The sequence below is a fragment of the Stigmatopora nigra genome, chromosome 12 (genome assembly GCF_051989575.1).
Source record: "Stigmatopora nigra isolate UIUO_SnigA chromosome 12, RoL_Snig_1.1, whole genome shotgun sequence".
Taxonomy (NCBI): domain Eukaryota; kingdom Metazoa; phylum Chordata; class Actinopteri; order Syngnathiformes; family Syngnathidae; genus Stigmatopora; species Stigmatopora nigra.
The window spans coordinates 4,038,527-4,055,333 of NC_135519.1; the positions used below are offsets into that span (position 1 = coordinate 4,038,527).

General features: G+C 37.1%; 1 protein-coding gene across 3 annotated transcripts; it reads right to left on the reverse strand.

Moving 5' to 3' along the window:
• Nucleotides 1-989: 989 nt before the first annotated feature.
• col21a1 (collagen, type XXI, alpha 1) lies at nucleotides 990-16,046 on the reverse strand. Of its 3 annotated transcripts, none has more exons than XM_077729784.1 (29): nucleotides 15,937-16,046; nucleotides 11,462-11,586; nucleotides 10,591-11,151; nucleotides 10,357-10,522; nucleotides 10,056-10,284; nucleotides 8,734-8,907; nucleotides 8,280-8,357; nucleotides 8,009-8,092; nucleotides 7,747-7,809; nucleotides 7,525-7,578; nucleotides 7,393-7,446; nucleotides 7,250-7,303; nucleotides 6,360-6,413; nucleotides 6,219-6,272; nucleotides 6,096-6,149; nucleotides 5,715-5,768; nucleotides 4,485-4,529; nucleotides 4,346-4,399; nucleotides 4,213-4,266; nucleotides 4,097-4,150; nucleotides 3,913-3,984; nucleotides 3,727-3,762; nucleotides 3,413-3,457; nucleotides 3,185-3,217; nucleotides 2,925-3,071; nucleotides 2,794-2,848; nucleotides 2,527-2,718; nucleotides 2,387-2,464; nucleotides 990-2,242 (listed from the first exon to the last, which is right to left on the reverse strand). In XM_077729784.1, the coding sequence occupies exons 2-29, from the start codon at nucleotides 11,556-11,558 to the stop codon at nucleotides 2,052-2,054; spliced, it is 2,886 nt and encodes a 961-aa protein (XP_077585910.1). In that variant the 5' UTR covers nucleotides 11,559-11,586; nucleotides 15,937-16,046; the 3' UTR covers nucleotides 990-2,051. The 3 variants fall into 3 exon arrangements, with proteins under 3 accessions (XP_077585910.1, XP_077585909.1, XP_077585911.1); XM_077729783.1 differs by lacking the exon at nucleotides 15,937-16,046 and adding an exon at nucleotides 14,503-14,595; XM_077729785.1 differs by lacking the exons at nucleotides 990-2,242; nucleotides 2,387-2,464; nucleotides 15,937-16,046 and adding an exon at nucleotides 14,503-14,595 and having other exon boundaries at nucleotides 2,539-2,718; nucleotides 2,925-3,067.
• Between the last annotated feature and the right edge of the window lie 761 nt (nucleotides 16,047-16,807).

Below are 16,807 nucleotides of genomic sequence, written 5' to 3' on the forward strand. Positions count from 1 at the left end.
AGAGAGAGAGAGAGAGAGAGAGAGAGAGAGAGAGAGAGAGAGAGAGAGAGAGAGAGTAGGGAAGGGGGGGCATGTTACCTTCTGAGAACATCCCACCCTCTACTTTTTCTTTGTGCATCCACCTCTAGAGGCCGCAATAAAAATGTCACAACCCCACAGTGAACGTGTAAACGGAGACACTTGAAATTCGAGAGCCTTTCCTAACAAGTGAGAGAATAGTGGACGGTCTTTTAATCATGACGACCAATTCAAGTCACTATAGCTACAGCACTCACATAAAATGAATAGGACGCAATTAATTATACTGAAAGCTATGATTAATGACAAAATGGTCAAATTACATTTTGCACCATATGAATCGCGTGTCATCATAATACAAGTGTGATTCTCTTGTCTGAATACTACCACTATGAATTGTGAGACCAAAATAGCTAAAGCCCAACTAAAATATACACATAAGCATATATTTAAATCCTGGAAAAATACAATAAATGGAGGGGAAAAGTGAGTATTGGAATAAACTACTTTTGAGGCAGTTTATTCAATGGATTAAGACTGGGTGAATGAAATTAATGAAGGTGAGAGAAGTTTAGTTGAGAATGAACAACATCTCCATCTAGTGTGCAATAAAGTAGACACGTGTCTTTGGGCATATATCAGATAACAAAATGTGAAATAAAATACCTTCAGATGTTAATTTCATAAGAATAAAATTGTGATCCAATAGTAGATGTTTAAGGAATGTTTAAAAATGATGTTTTTTTCACCAAGTGGACAATTTTCAATGTGCAAATTCCAACTCTTTTCAAGGTCCATTTTTTTATATAAGAGAAAAAGAAAAGGCTTTTGAAAATCATATCTAATTGGAACAATTTCAGGCTGTGGCTTCATTGGTTAAACATTCAATTTGTTTCATAAAACAAAAACATACCTTTGAGATGTTCTGAAAAAAACTGGTATCTGTCCCTTGTTTCAAAGACACCAAAATCTGAAAAAAAAATCATTTTAATTTGAATATTTTCAAACACAAGGTACAAAACAACTGTAAAGGGAAATCATAGAGCTGTGGGACATCCAGAGTTAGAATTATAAATGAGAAAAATATTTGCTACAGTAATGAAGGGCCCGCTAAGTATCAAACAGATAATTCCTGGCCAAAAATACAATTCTTGTTCTGTGTATAGAACTTGTATTTAGCAGTTTTATTCACTAAATAATGCCTAAATAATTTGCCAATTCAACATGCTCCAATGATCCAGTCCCCAGATGTATTTTATGTAAAAGGTCAAAAGAGCATCAAGAAGTGGTCACAGTTAGTAAACACGTCATAAGCAGTCAACTCAGGGCCCATCGTGCAGCAATCCATCACTAGAGGGCAATATGGGATCATGTACCAGCCATATAACCCAACGACAAATTCAGAGCAAACTAAGCAAAAGCAAGTTTTGTAATGCATCATTTGCTCAATTTTCCATGGCAATTCGAGGCAATCTCACTCTGTTGATGATATGTTACAATGCAGTGGGTTAAAGTCTACACATTCCTGTTAAAATACCAGGATATTCACATATAGCAATTTCAAAATTTGGTACAAATGAACTAAAACTCTGAGCTTTTAAGGGTCCCTCAGAACAAAAAGACTAAAACAAGATTTCCAATATAATTTGCCATAAGTTTGTATCATATCTGTTTTTATCAAGGGCTAAAATCAGATTACTCAAAACTCTTGTATCAAATATGATATGTTTGGCCATGTAAGATTTATTGATTTTAGAAGTATGGCAGACTATTTACCGATGTGTCATAATTATTACACTCTGTATTACGTGGTATATCGAATGCATTGGAAATCTGTGTAGGAGCTCAGTTAGAATTTTTTAAGGTCGCAAAACTGACATTTTAACAGATATGTGAAGACTTTTAACAACGGTATCGCCTGAAAATATTTAAAACAGGTCCATTTGTAACTGCGCCAGAGGACATTTGTGAGGATGAGGTCTTCCTGAGAATGTCTGTTTGCTTTACACCAGTTTTAACAGTGGCTGACATTGTCAATACTTTGGTCCTTTGCTATAGTAGGATCGTCTCATCATACTACTAGTATAGCATAAAGATGGGTCACACAATCCAGGCTGGCCAGGTGGGCCGGGATTACCACTTTTACCCTCTGCTCCATTTAGACCAGGTGGTCCAGGTTGACCTGAAGAGCCAGGTTTACCATAGCCTGTATTACCTACAGGACCTGTCAAGATAAAAAAAAAAATAACCTGTATTTTGTAATATGAAACATGCCTTCAAAAGAAGATTGGAGACTAGTTTTTGCTACAATATAGATCACTCAAAAGCAGTATAGAAAAAAAAAATATATATTTTCAATAGATTTTACCTGGAGGTCCAGGTGGTCCTGGATCCCCATGTATGGTACGACCTGGGCTTCCCTTTACACCCATAATCCCTGGTTCTCCTACAAGTACAATTGAACTTGTTAAAACATAGCCACAAAGCTCATTCTGGGCACTTTTTTACCTTTTATGCCATTCATCCCGGGCATCCCGGGCCGACCACGGTAGCCCGGTTGCCCCCTGGCACCAGAAATGCCAGGAGGTCCCCTGAGACCCTGAGCCCCCGTCAGACCCGGGACGCCAGGGGTCCCGGGGAGGCTCTGACACCTGTCACAGCCGCTTGAATGCTGGCTCAGCAACATGGACGGCAGTTCAGCTGACAAAAAACATTTCAGGTCAATGTTTCTTTAAATGATACGTCACTAAAAAAAAAAGATGACAAAGCACTCACATTGTAGAATCTCTCTGCAAAGTTGTCGAATGTGCGAATCTGAAATTTCATTGGCCTGTAATGACATGAGAAAAACATAAAAATGCATCATTAAAAAGAATACATTGGAGGCTGTTTTGAGAGAAACATACTGATCTTCCTGCTGGGCCAGGTTTTCCGGGAAGACCTGTGTCCCCCTGGTATCCCCGAGGCCCCGTTTGGCCTGCCTGACCCGGTGGTCCAGCTCGGCCAATTTGACCTTCTTGGCCTCTCCGGCCAGGATCTCCTGTAGTCCCTTTCTGGCAAAAACACAAAGCTAGTGTCAGATGCAAATGCCTGATTGGACAAAAATGCCCTTCAAAAAAAAAAAAAAAAAAAAAAAAAAAAAAAAAAAACAATCAGCTCCTCATACCTCTCCTTGTAATCCCCTCAAACCGGGTGAGCCCTTTTGAGCAAAGAGAACAAGAATTAGACTCAATTAGACCCAAAGTGTTTTGACTTTGGTAGTATGCTTTTGCCAATAACGTTTACTGGCAGAAGTACTACTAATGTGTGTATTCACCGGTTGTCAAACAAAGTCAGTATGTCAAAGGAGTTTTAAAGCTGCTTTAATCAACTGAATAGGTGACATAAAACTCACGTGATTCCCTGATTTTCCATCTGCTCCAATTTCACCTTTCATTCCCTTTAAGAAAACACATTCATTCATGCATGTCTTATCTTCACAACAACAACAAAAAAACACATTAAATCATCTGTAATTAAAACACACAGACGTAAGAAAATCAACATTAATCAATAGGCAATGTTTTGTTTTTCCCTATTCAGATTTGACAAAATAATATGGTTCAGTTTTCAGAGCTGTTGTGTATATGTATATTGATTGTTAAAGAATTCAACAATAAATGATGTGCTCAGGTTTTTACTCATTGAAAGTCTCCAGTGCAGCCTTACGTTCTGCCCTCTTTCACCTGCTTGTCCTCTTTCTCCCTAAAAGAAAAGGGTAAAATTGTGATTTGATTATTTATTGATAATGATGACTAACATTTATACAAATGTGTAATGCAATGGAAAAACAATGCAGAATACACAGTGTACTTAGTAGCGAATTGTCTAGGGATGTAAGTGCCATATCAATACCTTGTTTCCCTTCAGGCCGGGCATTGCTGGATGTCCTGGTTGACCCGTTAGTCCGGGTTCACCGGGTCTGCCCTTTTAATACACAACAAAGGGAAAAAAAGACAACACACTTTGTTTCCAGATAAAAAAAAAACACTTGATTGTCCGTCAATATTGGTTGGTCAATGACAAAAAAAAGGCATACCACAGAACCTGGAGTCCCTTGTTTACCCGGACTTCCATTTTCACCCTTAATGCCCTATAAAAAGAGATAATATTTTACATCTCACAATGAATTTGACTTTTTTTGTTTTCTGATACCTTTGGCCCGATATTTCCATTCAAGCCAGGAGGACCTATTGGACCTATTTCCCCCTGTAAAAAAAAACAACACAAACAGTAAAAATCAGAAATTTGGCATATAAATTATAATTAGAGTCAAAGATGAATTTACAGGTGATCCTGCTATTCCTTGTGGGCCTCTTGATCCGCCAAAACCAGCTTCTCCCTTGAAGAAAGGTATATATATTTATATACACACATTTTTGCTTAGTGTTTAATTTTATGTATTAAAATGAGAGGCAAAAACTCACTTTTTGTCCATTAAGACCGGCTGGTCCTGGTAAACCCGGCATACCCTAATAAAAAAAGTTGGAAAAATGCTAATTTTAGATTGATTTATATAAGAAAGTAATTAAGTTTAACATTTCCATACAGCACAACAACATTGCTTGAACCAAGAGTATTTTTTGATGGGTGGAAGTCATTGTATGTGAATAGAATTTTCATGTTTAATTAATAATAACAACCTCCAAATTTTATCAATTTGACAAAATGTGATGAACAAAATGTGTGCATCTCAAATCAACATAAACCAGGGCTTACATTTTCACTGTCATGTATACTATGTTCCACTAATTTCCACATAGCAATGACTTGTAACTTTGTAGAGGGGAAATTGTTAAAAAAATACATTTTCAAAATGTGCTGGCACGAGAGAAATTAGATCCTGTTTAGAATCCACTAGTGAAACAAACAATGACAGCCATACAAAAGTAATCAAATAAACAGTGGACATTTTTGTGGTGTGCGGCCTCACAAAATTCTAAGGAGAAGATTCTTTATTGTTGTTTTCTACAGACACAAAGGCTTCCAGATGCTCATCAGAAGCCCTTACTAGTCATACAGCAGGCAATATAACGTGACTAGAAAATTTTGATTTCTCAAGTTTAAAGTAAAGCTCTTACATGTCCATTAATAATATTCTATCGTCAATTAACGAAGGGTATCGTATCATATCAAATCTGTCTCTGTGGATAGATAGTCTCTTTGCTTCTGCATGTATGAGGATAGCCTGCAGGGTTATGGACCAACTGAGTCATGTTTTATAGACTCATAATAAACTCTGGACAAGACTTCTAATCATCAGCATTGGGCTTGTTGCCCATTTGAAAGAGTTCCCTCCAAAAACAGATTCACCAGAACAGTACAGCTTTCCCTCGATTAGTCATTTCATGGCTTTCGATTAGAGCCAGAGACTGCTTACATAACAGGGTTATCCTGGGATACTTTACAGGGGAAATACCCTGATAAGTATTTCTACATCATTGGGGATACTCTCCATATATATTCATTAACCCAATTGACAGAAGCAACCATCAAAAAGATGAGCAGCAGGCCTAAAACTTAGACCAAATTAAGGTTGATTATGCACTGGGTCTTCCATTACACATGATGGAGATGGACTTTTAATTTCCCTATGACAATTAACCATTCACGATTATGGTAATAAAATAAAGACATTAATAAGTATTATGACTTACTGTATGGCCTGGCCTTCCATCAACACCAGGGTAGCCACTGGCCCCGTTTTCTCCCTTTATGGTAATAAAAAGATAAATAAATAAAAACAATTTTAAAAAATGCATTAATCAACATTACTCTGCATTACCAGGTCCTATTTTATTTATTCAAATTGAAATAAACTGTCATAGGATATCAATTCTCTATGACAGATCCCTTTTACTTAAATCACATTTATGGCAAACTATAGAAACCTTATAGTAAGATCTTTTCCATGGCTGCCAAATCGCAACAACCCAACTTTTAGGAACACCAAAGTCTCCTAACAACTTGCAAACTTTACCCAAGTACTTCAAGTGTTACATTTATTCTCAATTAGTTCCCCATATAAATCAAAAGACCTTTTGGCCAGGCGGCCCAGGAAATCCATCCTCTCCATTTCTCCCAGGTCCACCCTATAAGGACACAAAACAAGTTATAATAACACAAGAAAATTGACTAATTTGAGTTATATCTATACATACAGGTAAGCCTTGATAACCAGGAGGCCCGGGAGGTCCAATACTTCCTTTCATTCCCTGTAAATGTGTTCCATTATGAATGACTATGGGTTGAATTGGTGAAAGTAAAAAAAAAAAAAAAAAATGGGGCGTCAATGGCCTCACCGTTTGTCCGGCTTCACCTGCCATCCCTGCCCGCCCGGGTGATCCAACAGGTCCCTGACAGTGGTGAAAGATTTAGAGAAATTAATACGAAATTAAACTTTCCATGTGAATCAAATCTAGGATCATGCTGCCCAAACTTTAAAGGAGTACAACTAATTCCACATGAAGATTCAGTTTGGCACCTTAAGGCAAGGAAAATCTCCCATCCACATAACAAACCTTGAACAGAACCAAGACTCACTGTGTCAGCAAATAGAACCCAATCTTAAGTGTGTCTTGCTCTCAAGGGGTCGACTTTTAGATTGAAAACACATGCAAACAAGTTAGATTGATGCAAGACTGTCAAATGGTGAATGATTCTTGCAGGGATTTCCTGGTAATATACGAGTTTATCGTCAAAGCAGCATTCATTGCAGCGTACACAAACAAATACAACTTCCAAGTACTGTTGTTGCTTGGATTTTGGTTGAAATTAATTTCCAACAGCTGAAAACTCAATTGATACGTTTGTAATTTGGTGTTATTTAAGAGTAACATTAACTCTAATTTAGAAGTACTTGCGGATGAGGTAGTTAGGCAGGATTTATTTTCAAATAGTTCAAGTGAACCAATTGTAATTGTTTCCTTTATTGATTGTAATATAAAGAGGAAAAATGCCATCTAAAATCCCTTGTCAGCAACTGGGTGGATTTTACCCTCAAGTACATACACTACTTTGTCAGTAAATCAGAAATACACAAAAAGATTAGATGCAAACCCTGATTCAGGACTGACGGTGGACAACAAAGCAACTGAGTTATGTACCCAAAATACCATAATCATAAATTTGGAAATGATGTTTAACATGATTGAAACAAGTTGGATCGTTCTATTTTGATGGCTATCACTACCTTCTCTCCTGATGGTCCAGGTGGTCCCGTCAATCCTGGCAAACCTCTCTGACCCTGAGAGAAAAGAAAGGCAGTGTAACAATGGATTTGTGGAGAAAAAGGTGATGAAGAAAGTGCAACAAATGAGCTTTTGACCTTCCTACCGAAACACCAGGGATTCCCTGCTCGCCTTTTAAGCCATCAGCCCCACGTTGACCCTTACGAACAAAAAAAAAACACATTTTCACAATTGTTTTTTCTCCATCAAATGACATTGTGATTGTAATATTGATCACCTTTATTCCTGTTGTACCTGGAAACCCTTGACTTCCTCTAATGCCCGGCATGCCCTTTAGTTGACAAAAAATCTTTATGTACTCAGTATACCTTTTAATGATGATTTTAGAATTTTGAATTTGCATAAACTGACATTTTTATTCACTCAAATTTAGTTAGAAAAGGTCAATTACTGTTGTCTTTTTTGTGTGTGTTTGTATATTGAACTATGTAGTACTCACAGGCTTACCATCAGCACCATTACGTCCAGGCTGACCTGATATGCCACTGTTTCCTGGTTCACCCTGAAAAATAAAAACATTAGTTTGTAATAGCTGTAATTTATGAATACCCTGTGTGTAACTAGTTTTTCAAGAAAATCTGAACTAATCTAGTCTCAGTTGCAAAAGACAGAAAGTTCATGTCAAAACACCAAACATGTCTACGAACCATTCTGGGAATTATGCAAGGGGACAATAAGAATCTTTATTTGGAAAAACTGACTTTCATGCCTGGAAGTCCTGGAGGTCCCGGGGGGCAGACACAAGGTTCTTCAGTTGCTTCAGCATAATCTGGACTGTTAGAACACTGCCGGGGGAAAAAAAGGCATTCAGAGTTTTAAATAAAGGGTAGAATTGTCCATTAATAAATGGATAAATGTAGACTGTGATTATAAACAATTGAGATTTAAGTCTGAGTATTTGTACTACTTGAAAGATGAACATATTGACATGTATGCAATACTTTTAATTTCTATATGGGCGCTTGCACTTACCACTCCTGGTATTTCACATGCAGTCTCGCGGTTGTTCTGCTCAGGATCACAGTAGATGCGAAGCTTTTGAATTTCAAACTGCATAAAACAGGGAACAACATGCAATTAAAACATCCTCAGGGAAAACCCTGAAGTGGTTGCAAGCCAATTGCAGAGCCCAAATAGACAAACAACTGCATCCTTAACGACATTAGAACATCTTACAATTTTACCTTTAGGTGTTTTCCATGCAACAGATAACTTCCGAACACGTACAGCATTATCTAGCAATTATAACTGCTTTGGATTGATACATGTGGGTTTAGTGTGTAATTTTCCACCAGTAATTGTAGGGCACAATGTGAAACAATAAATTTGATTGCATACTGTATCAAACGGATATATTTTTTTCCATCAAAAAAAAAAAACTCTTTAAAATGTTTTCCAATAACTTTAACAATGAGCCAAGTCTTACCGGTGCTGTTGTTTCTTTACTGACATATTTTCCAACTTGAGTTTTTCCATTTATAAAAATGCCAACAGGAGGTTCCAAAGACAGCGTTTCAATTTCCAGGTCATCAACATAAAGAGTGACATCCTCCTCTGTGACCAACAATCGTAATTGGTGCCATTTTTCATCAAAGAGTTTCTTTGGCCATAAAAAAAGAAAGAAAAACAACAACATATTGTCATAAAAAATATATATCTGGCAGGGTGCATTGTAATCAGAGTGTAATACGATGAACAGGTTTGAACAGAGCATCTGCAGCTGGGGTGTCCCGCATCAAATGATGGAAAAATCATTGAATATGACCCACAAAAAAATCTTAAATGCAATCTATTGTCTATTTCATGGCTCAGCTTTAAAACTAACTGGAGGTAAAGTTACAACAAAAGGCTATTTTTTCAGCCTTTTGTTGTGATTTCATTGGATCTGTCATACATAAATGAAGAGGACAATGATCCATATTAAGTTACTTGATTTAAAATATTACACCTTTCAGGCAATGAATGCTTGTGATATGCTGGCCAGTGAATAAGGTTGACTGAATTTTATGGGATACTATTGTGTTTTTCTATTGGCAGAAATAATACACTCAAACAATGACTAATAGAACAGATGGAATATAATTGAATACTGTACATATACTATGTATCCAAAAAATCTAAATGTTGTCCCCATAAAAGAAAAACATGGTTGAAAAGGTATATTTTTTATGTCAGTTTCAGTAAGTGCAGGCAATAAGTCAAAGCATAAGTGGATTGCATTCAAGTTATTGTGTTGTACATGTCAAAATCATTAAGCAAGAGTGGTGGAATGTGTTGAAAATGTGTGTCAAACTCTATCAGAGGCTCCATTTATGATGCTTCCAGGAATATTCTCTTTGGAGCCTTTTTTTGTGTATTGTATTACCAGCTGCGTATATTCAAAGCTCAAGTATTCTACTGAATTTGGTTTGGGGGAAATGGTTGGTGCACCCACACTCACCTTTTTCTTTGTCCCTAGACACATTTAATCAGTCATGATTTGAACTGAAACATTCAGTGTTCGGAACTATGTGTTAAAAAAAAGCTACAAATGCTATAAACATTAACCCATTTCACTGTTGGTTAAGCTTTTGAGCAGCCTTGTTTGTTTTGATTTTAAACAGCAGGTAGTGCTATAAAATAGGTTTTCACCACATTCAAGTAAAGTTTTGGTCATGTAATCTGTTACTGTAAAGATCTATCATTTGAATTTATTAAGGATAGCCCCTTGAGATAAACATCTCATTTTTGACATGTATCCGTCCATACCTTTGCAGTGTGAGGTGAAAATGTTACAGTTTGCCTTCCACTTTGTGAGTGACTGGTTGTAGTGAACTGGATGGTGCCATCAAGTCCATTCAAGGTCACAGCCATTTGAGGTTCCCCATCACGTGTCTGGATCCTCCACAGATCCCACTTTTCCAATGCCAATGATCCCATGTATCTCAGAGTGGCCACAAATACGTACGATGGTGGGAGGCCATCGGGAAAAAGTGTCCTTAAATACAGAAATAAGTCAGCTTTAAACTATAAAAAAACAGTGTGAAAGGAAAGAAAGTTTAGTGATCACCTTGTCGCTTCACTGAAGTCAACACGAGATGTGACCTCATAGGCTTTAGTACCAGGGTAAGTACCCTTTTTCTTCTTGGCTTTTTTGGCGAAATTTAAATGAACTAAAATGTCAAATCCTTTCTCATCTCGGGAATCGATGGGTATTCTCGCTGGGCAAACAGTCTCTGAAATGGAAGAGATGGAGTTAAAAACTGTGTTGTGCAAAGAGTATCTGAAAAAGGCATTGTCTTACCTTCACAGAGTTTTTGTCGTATGACTTGTATGATCCTGGAAATACCTTTATAGTCCTCAACAGAAAAGACATAGGTAGAAAATGGCTTATTTGCGATGGCTCCCAATTGTGCTTCCTCTGTTTCGGACCCTACACCAATGGCAAATAAAATGACTCCCTTTTTTCTCGCAGCTTCTGCTGCGTTGGAAACTTCATCTTGAGATTTCCCATCAGTGACGACAACTGCAATCCGTGAAACGCCGATCGGACCCCGCTCGGAGAGGCCAAACAGTTTCTCAGTGGCAAACTCAATGGCTGTGCCTGTTCTCGTATTTCCGCCCATGTACTCAATGGATTCTATTGCTTGGGTGAGGTCTTTATTTGTAGAATATTTCCCCAGAGGTATTTCTAGGATGGGGTCATCATTGTATTGGACAACACCAATTTGGGTGAATTTCTGTCCAATGTTGAATTTTTTTGTTATGTTACCAAGCCACTTTTTCACTATTTCAAAGTTGACATCTTCAACACTCCATGAACCATCCACAATAAATACTAGGTCACCTGCTGCAGTTCTGCAACCTGAAGAAGCAACAAAAAAAAAACCTTAGAGGTGATTTAGTTACCAATAGTTGACAGTAAGTGACACAGCTAAGTGTTTATTTTCTATATAATTCCTTTTTTTTCATTTGCAACATTGCTTATCCTGGACTAGGCAGCAGAAAAATGGAAAAGAAGAATATAAGCAATGGTCTCACATTGTTAGAAACAATGTACTTAAAGAATGTGCAGCATATTTAACCATAAAATTGATTTTTTAAGTGTATTTAGATGGGGTGTTCATATCTTGTGCAGAAAAGGATGAAAAATATTCACTCAAAAGTGTTCTTACTCCTCAGGTCTTCATCTTGTGCTGCGATAAGGCAATTAATAAGCACGAAGCACAGGCACCTTAATAAACAGTGAGTGGATACTCCTTTGTAACCCATAGTGGATGGTTTTAACTTCCAGTTTCACCTGTAGAGAAATAAAAAAAAAACATCTCAATAGTAAAAGGTATATTTAAAGATTGTAACATCTTGCTTTAGTGAGTTTTGTGTCCAAGTCAGGTTAATAAATTGCGGTTCCACTCTCCTATGGTAACTATTATATTTAAGCACATTACAATACCAAGTAAAATTTATGTATTTGTTTTGGAAGAGTAACTAACACTAATGTGTTGAATTACTTCATTTTGTGGCTTGCTGGCCATTGTGGAGGTAAATCTAATTTAACTCTCCTCCTTGCCAATGAGTTCAAAACCACTTCAATCCTTTTTCTAAGCTTTCAACATCTTAGTACACTAAACCATTTTCCTTTCTGCCATGATGTAGCACATCCTCAGATGACACTGTAAACTTAACTTAAATGAATAGTCTATTGAACCTCTAAACCACAATTACCATTCAGCTAGTGCTCACTGTTTCCTGTGGGATTACCAATCTATCCCTCAAATTTAAGAACACAGTAAATCCAAGAGTTATAAATAGCTCTCCCATAGTGTTTGTTGCCAATACTTGTCAACACATGTTGATATTTTCCAACAGTTAGCATTCCAATGTTCAGATGAAAAAGATTTTGAGTGACATGATGAACTGACTTTCCTCTCTGCTTTCAAGGCTTTTCATTGGCTTTCTCTGAAATTCATAAAGCGTGAAATGTATATTCTTAGTTCTACTATAGGTGGGAAAATCAAGACAAGGATGGGTATAACCCGCAAACCTCAGCCCCACCGTGGCGATAACTCGTTTTTCATATATTTATTCATCGTCTGAACCACTAAACCTCACAAAAGCAGCGGGGGTGCTAGAGCCTAAGTCATCTAACAACAGGCAGAAGGTGTTTGGAACTATTATTCAGGTATTGGCATTTTTCTCTATCACGAGTCAGCTCTAATAATTCCATATGCAAATTTGAAGCCACTTTGCATGGTACTAACAATATACAACATGATGCGGTTTTATTATGACGTAAATGTTAATGAACAATTGTAATGTGATCTACAAGTTGATATGAGATATTTAAGCAGAAAGCAGACGTTGTATCATTGAAGTCTTTGCTGCGGTCGTAGAATTAAATGACGGCTTCAAACACGTGGAAGACAGAAACTGCTGACGTGCTTAATAGGAAGCAGTAAGTCGCAAATGAGGACCAGATACTCGGCAATGTAGTAGGAGGGACAGGACAGAGGAATAGATTTCATTAGCATGTACAAAGTGGTGAACAAATTTTCGAATTCTCACTAATCTTCATTTATTTTGTATCGTTTCCCTACTTAAAAAAAAGATACCATTATAAAATGTTCATTCCTTTTCAATACGTAACACATTTCTTAGACAATAAATGTCAATATGAGATCCATGACGCATCAAAGACAACAAAACAGTAGCTGAGATTTCACCCTTGCCTTTAAAGTTCATCCATTTCTGTTCAACCAAAGGAGGAGTTTCAGCCTTACTGTGATTCACATTTTCCACAATGTTAACTCAGTACTGAAGCGACAGTAAGAAAAAAAAATAAAAAAATGCTTCAACTGGTTGCGAAAGCCATTTTATTCCAAATGTTCCTCACTAGAGATTTGGGGGGCCACTGCTGGAAAACCCCTTCATTGGCAAGGTGTAGCGCTGGATGACTTTCCCCTCCAATGACTTTCCCCAAGCGCAGTGTTTCTACACCTCTGTTCAAAGCACATGGAATTCATTTACACCGTCAGACAGTCAGATTCCCGACTGTCCACTGGTTCCAAACACATGCACTTTGTAATGAGCGAGTGCAGTTTACTGGACAAAAAGCCAGTGTTGCAATACATTGCATTAATATGCCTTTATATTACAGTCAATCACTACCATTTACAACTTGCACAACATTACTTTTAACTAAACATTTCAATTGACAACATGCACCTAATATCTCATTTTCTGAACTGCTTTATCCTCATCAGGATCTTAGGGGGGTGCTGGAGCCTATTCCAGCTGACCGCAGATAGTATTTAATATGTACCGTATATTAAACCCTTACATCCATGTCATTTACCATGTCATTTAACAGAATAAATCAATTCCTCTCCACAATAGAGCAGTTCAGTTTACACAGCTCTTATTAAATGTAAATTTGGCAAAAAGGGAGTTATTCTATTCCAAAAGTAACACTGCCAAGATCATGTAGATTTCCTCTTGCCAAACTCTTCGAGCAAGCAAGGAATGCCAAGTCATGTTGGTAGTTCTTCTACTCACTATCCAAGAATCTTGTAAGCGTTAGCTCAGATGGCGCCTAATGTTTTCCAACCAGCATATCCAAAATTTTAAATTTACTGCTTCAAATCCTATAGATTATTGCTCTTCATATGGTCTGCATTACTATATAGTCACCATGAGAACATTACATATTTGCTGCTTACATTCGGTGCCAATGTAACGTATTTTTTGGATTATAGGTCAAACCAGCCAAAGAATACACAAGAGTAAACATATATCCATATATATATATATATTTTAAAGAAATAACAACCTAAGCAGTTGTTTGTAATCAGAGAGGAAGATAAAACATGTATAAAAACATATTTAAATCTTGAGTAATAGTCGCAAATCCAGCCCAACAATGAAAAGATGCAACTTATACTACGGAAAGTATAATGCAAGATTCATTTATGGCACCTCTAATGACCAAAATACATGCATGCATGCATTTTTGACTGTTGCACAAACTTCAACATGCAATCCTTGCCACAATTGTGTTGAAATATTCCAACACTAAAAACACATTCCAACATCATGGACAACTTTTGTATTAGAAGCCACATTTGAGCAATTTGCTCTGATACATTTGACGCACATCACCATGCAAGAACTCCCCCAAACACAGGTGTAAATACCCCAAACTTTTGAAAGACATTACCTGCAATCACTCCAATACCTGGTTGTAATCCTTCTCATTAAAACAGGTCCGTGATCATTACTGGATTTACAGAAAGTGAATAAAGAAAGGCACGTTTTGTCAAGTGAACGAAAGAGAGCCCTCCCTCATTCATCTGAGCTTCTGTCCTTCTTCCTCCTCCAACCCCTCGACTCCCTTCTAATAGTGGCAAACTGCCAGGGTCAATTACCGTGAATGGAAAGAGAAGCTGATAAGAGTGCATGAAATTGTACAACACAGACCCCATTTCTGATGGTCCGCAAGGAAAATAATAGTAATGTGAGCAGTCTACTTCCAAGTGTTGTGGTTTTGGAATAGTGGCTTGTTTGTAAAAGGCATAATCTGACAACATGGAGGTTTTAAAAGGGAATACAAGCACTGGATCAACCCACAAAGTCTCTGTCTGAAATAGCCTTTGCATTGATTACCATAGTTGAGAAGATCTGCCTTTATGAGTTTTAAAATGATATTCATTTATCCACATAATTTAAAAAGCATGATAATGTGGGTGCATGTATCAGTGGAAATGGAATTGATGTGATGGATTGTATAGAAAAATCATCTTGATGGCTATAATTGGAGACAGAATTTTGAAGCACATTTAAATGTCATTTCAATCTGCAAAATCAATTTTCTTACAGATGTGATTGATGTTAAAGGCCGTTTGGCTTTTATTTTTTTTAAACTTTGGAATAATTCAGGATTCTTGTGCTGCACTGAGAGGTGTTTTACTTTTTGCAAAATTTGGAAAATAATCAAAATATTTTGAAGGGGTCAATGGTCAGGGATCAATTGGGAAATGGTCAAAACTGGCATCAGCTCAAATATTCCCCAAAAAATGCATTTTTGGAGTGATCCAATTTTTTTACTCTCTACATTTTTGTAAGACTCCAAAAAAGATTTGGGGACAGTGAGCATTGGGAAACGTTCAGAATTGTAAAGAGGAAAAATGCTATCCAAGAAATGTATCAGGTGTCTGCCAATACGACTGCACCACAAATGGACAGATGACATCTACTCTGTCAATGCGAGCCTGATGTCATGGCAATGAACCAATAAAGGACCTCTAACATATGTGGAAAGTTAAATATGGTCTCAATATAGGTAGATAATGCATTGGTACATTGGACAGTAGGCACATTTTTTATTTATATTTAGAAATACTAACAAATCATTTGCATTAGCTACAGGTTTCTGAATGATAATCATTGTAGACAAATGTATTTGTTAGTTTGCATTCTGGGAGTGAATTATTAAGGGTTGTAGAAGGTATTCAAAAAAGAAAATACTATAGTCATAGTGGTGACTCAGTGCCTTGATTGCGTGTGATTTAAAAAAAAACTTGCACAGGTTTCTTCAAATCACTCAAATAGACTGAACAGGATCCTTCAAAAGAGCAAAAATTCAATTTCTTACCTGCCAACTTCAGATGACTTAAAATTTGGTTCTGTGCTACGACAAGTTCGTGGTTGCCCTCCTTGGCCTGGTTGACCTTGAGTCTCAGCCGCCTCTGCTGGATTGCTAAGTGGGGGTGTGCAGCGTAGGAGTGGCCGATATGATGATGAAATATGCAGACATTCTGATGCTGTGCAATCATTTCTTTTGACTGCAAACTTCTGCTGTGCTACCTAAAACAAAACAATTCAAAGGGTGCACTAAGATTTGAGCTTTTAGTTCAAGTTATAGTCATTAAAGTGCGAAACGAGGTAGACAACAGTGGATGCCTTTTAGCTCGACACACTTCCATGAAGGCCAGTCAGCTTTCCGCTATAAAAACGGCACGTTAAGAGACTGAGAAAACCTTACCTCATTGAATATATCCGTTGGAACGAGACAAAAACAAAAACAATGAAGAATAAGAGTCATGCCAATGTATTCTTTGGTATGTTGCTGTGAGAGACTTGAAGACAAAAGGTTAAAGCATCATTTTATTCTTTCTATTGGCATGGCCTGCAATGATTTCCAAAAAGTGATGTTAAAATACTACAAACTTTCAAGGAGGAAACTAATGTGAAAAGCTCTCTAATCTGGCCCAACATAAAATCTAAATCCTTTATCCTCAAATGCTACTTAACCTATAAATAAAGGGGAATCATTTACATCGTCAATTTGGACAGACCATAATTTACAGCTAGAAATATAACTTGGTAAGATGTGATATTGCCAGCGGAAAAGAGTGAACACCGAATAGCAGCGTCACATGTCAGTGCATTCCTGGAAATAGAAAAGAGGTATTTTAGAAATAAACTGTTATGTTTTATGCTAAAAACGTTCTGTATTCCACGTT

What these genes read in the sequence shown, in the direction of transcription:
- col21a1 (XM_077729784.1), bottom strand. Translation starts at nt 11,558, where the DNA reads ATGGGTTACAAAGGAGTATCCACTCACTGTTTATTAAGGTGCCTGTGC. An exon ending in CATGTGAAATACCAGGAGTG is followed by an intron (nt 8,093 to 8,279) that starts GTAAGTGCAAGC and finishes TTCCCCCGGCAG; the next exon opens with TGTTCTAACAGTCCAGATTA. An exon ending in CGGGATGAATGGCATAAAAG is followed by an intron (nt 2,465 to 2,526) that starts GTAAAAAAGTGC and finishes TTGTACTTGTAG; the next exon opens with GAGAACCAGGGATTATGGGT.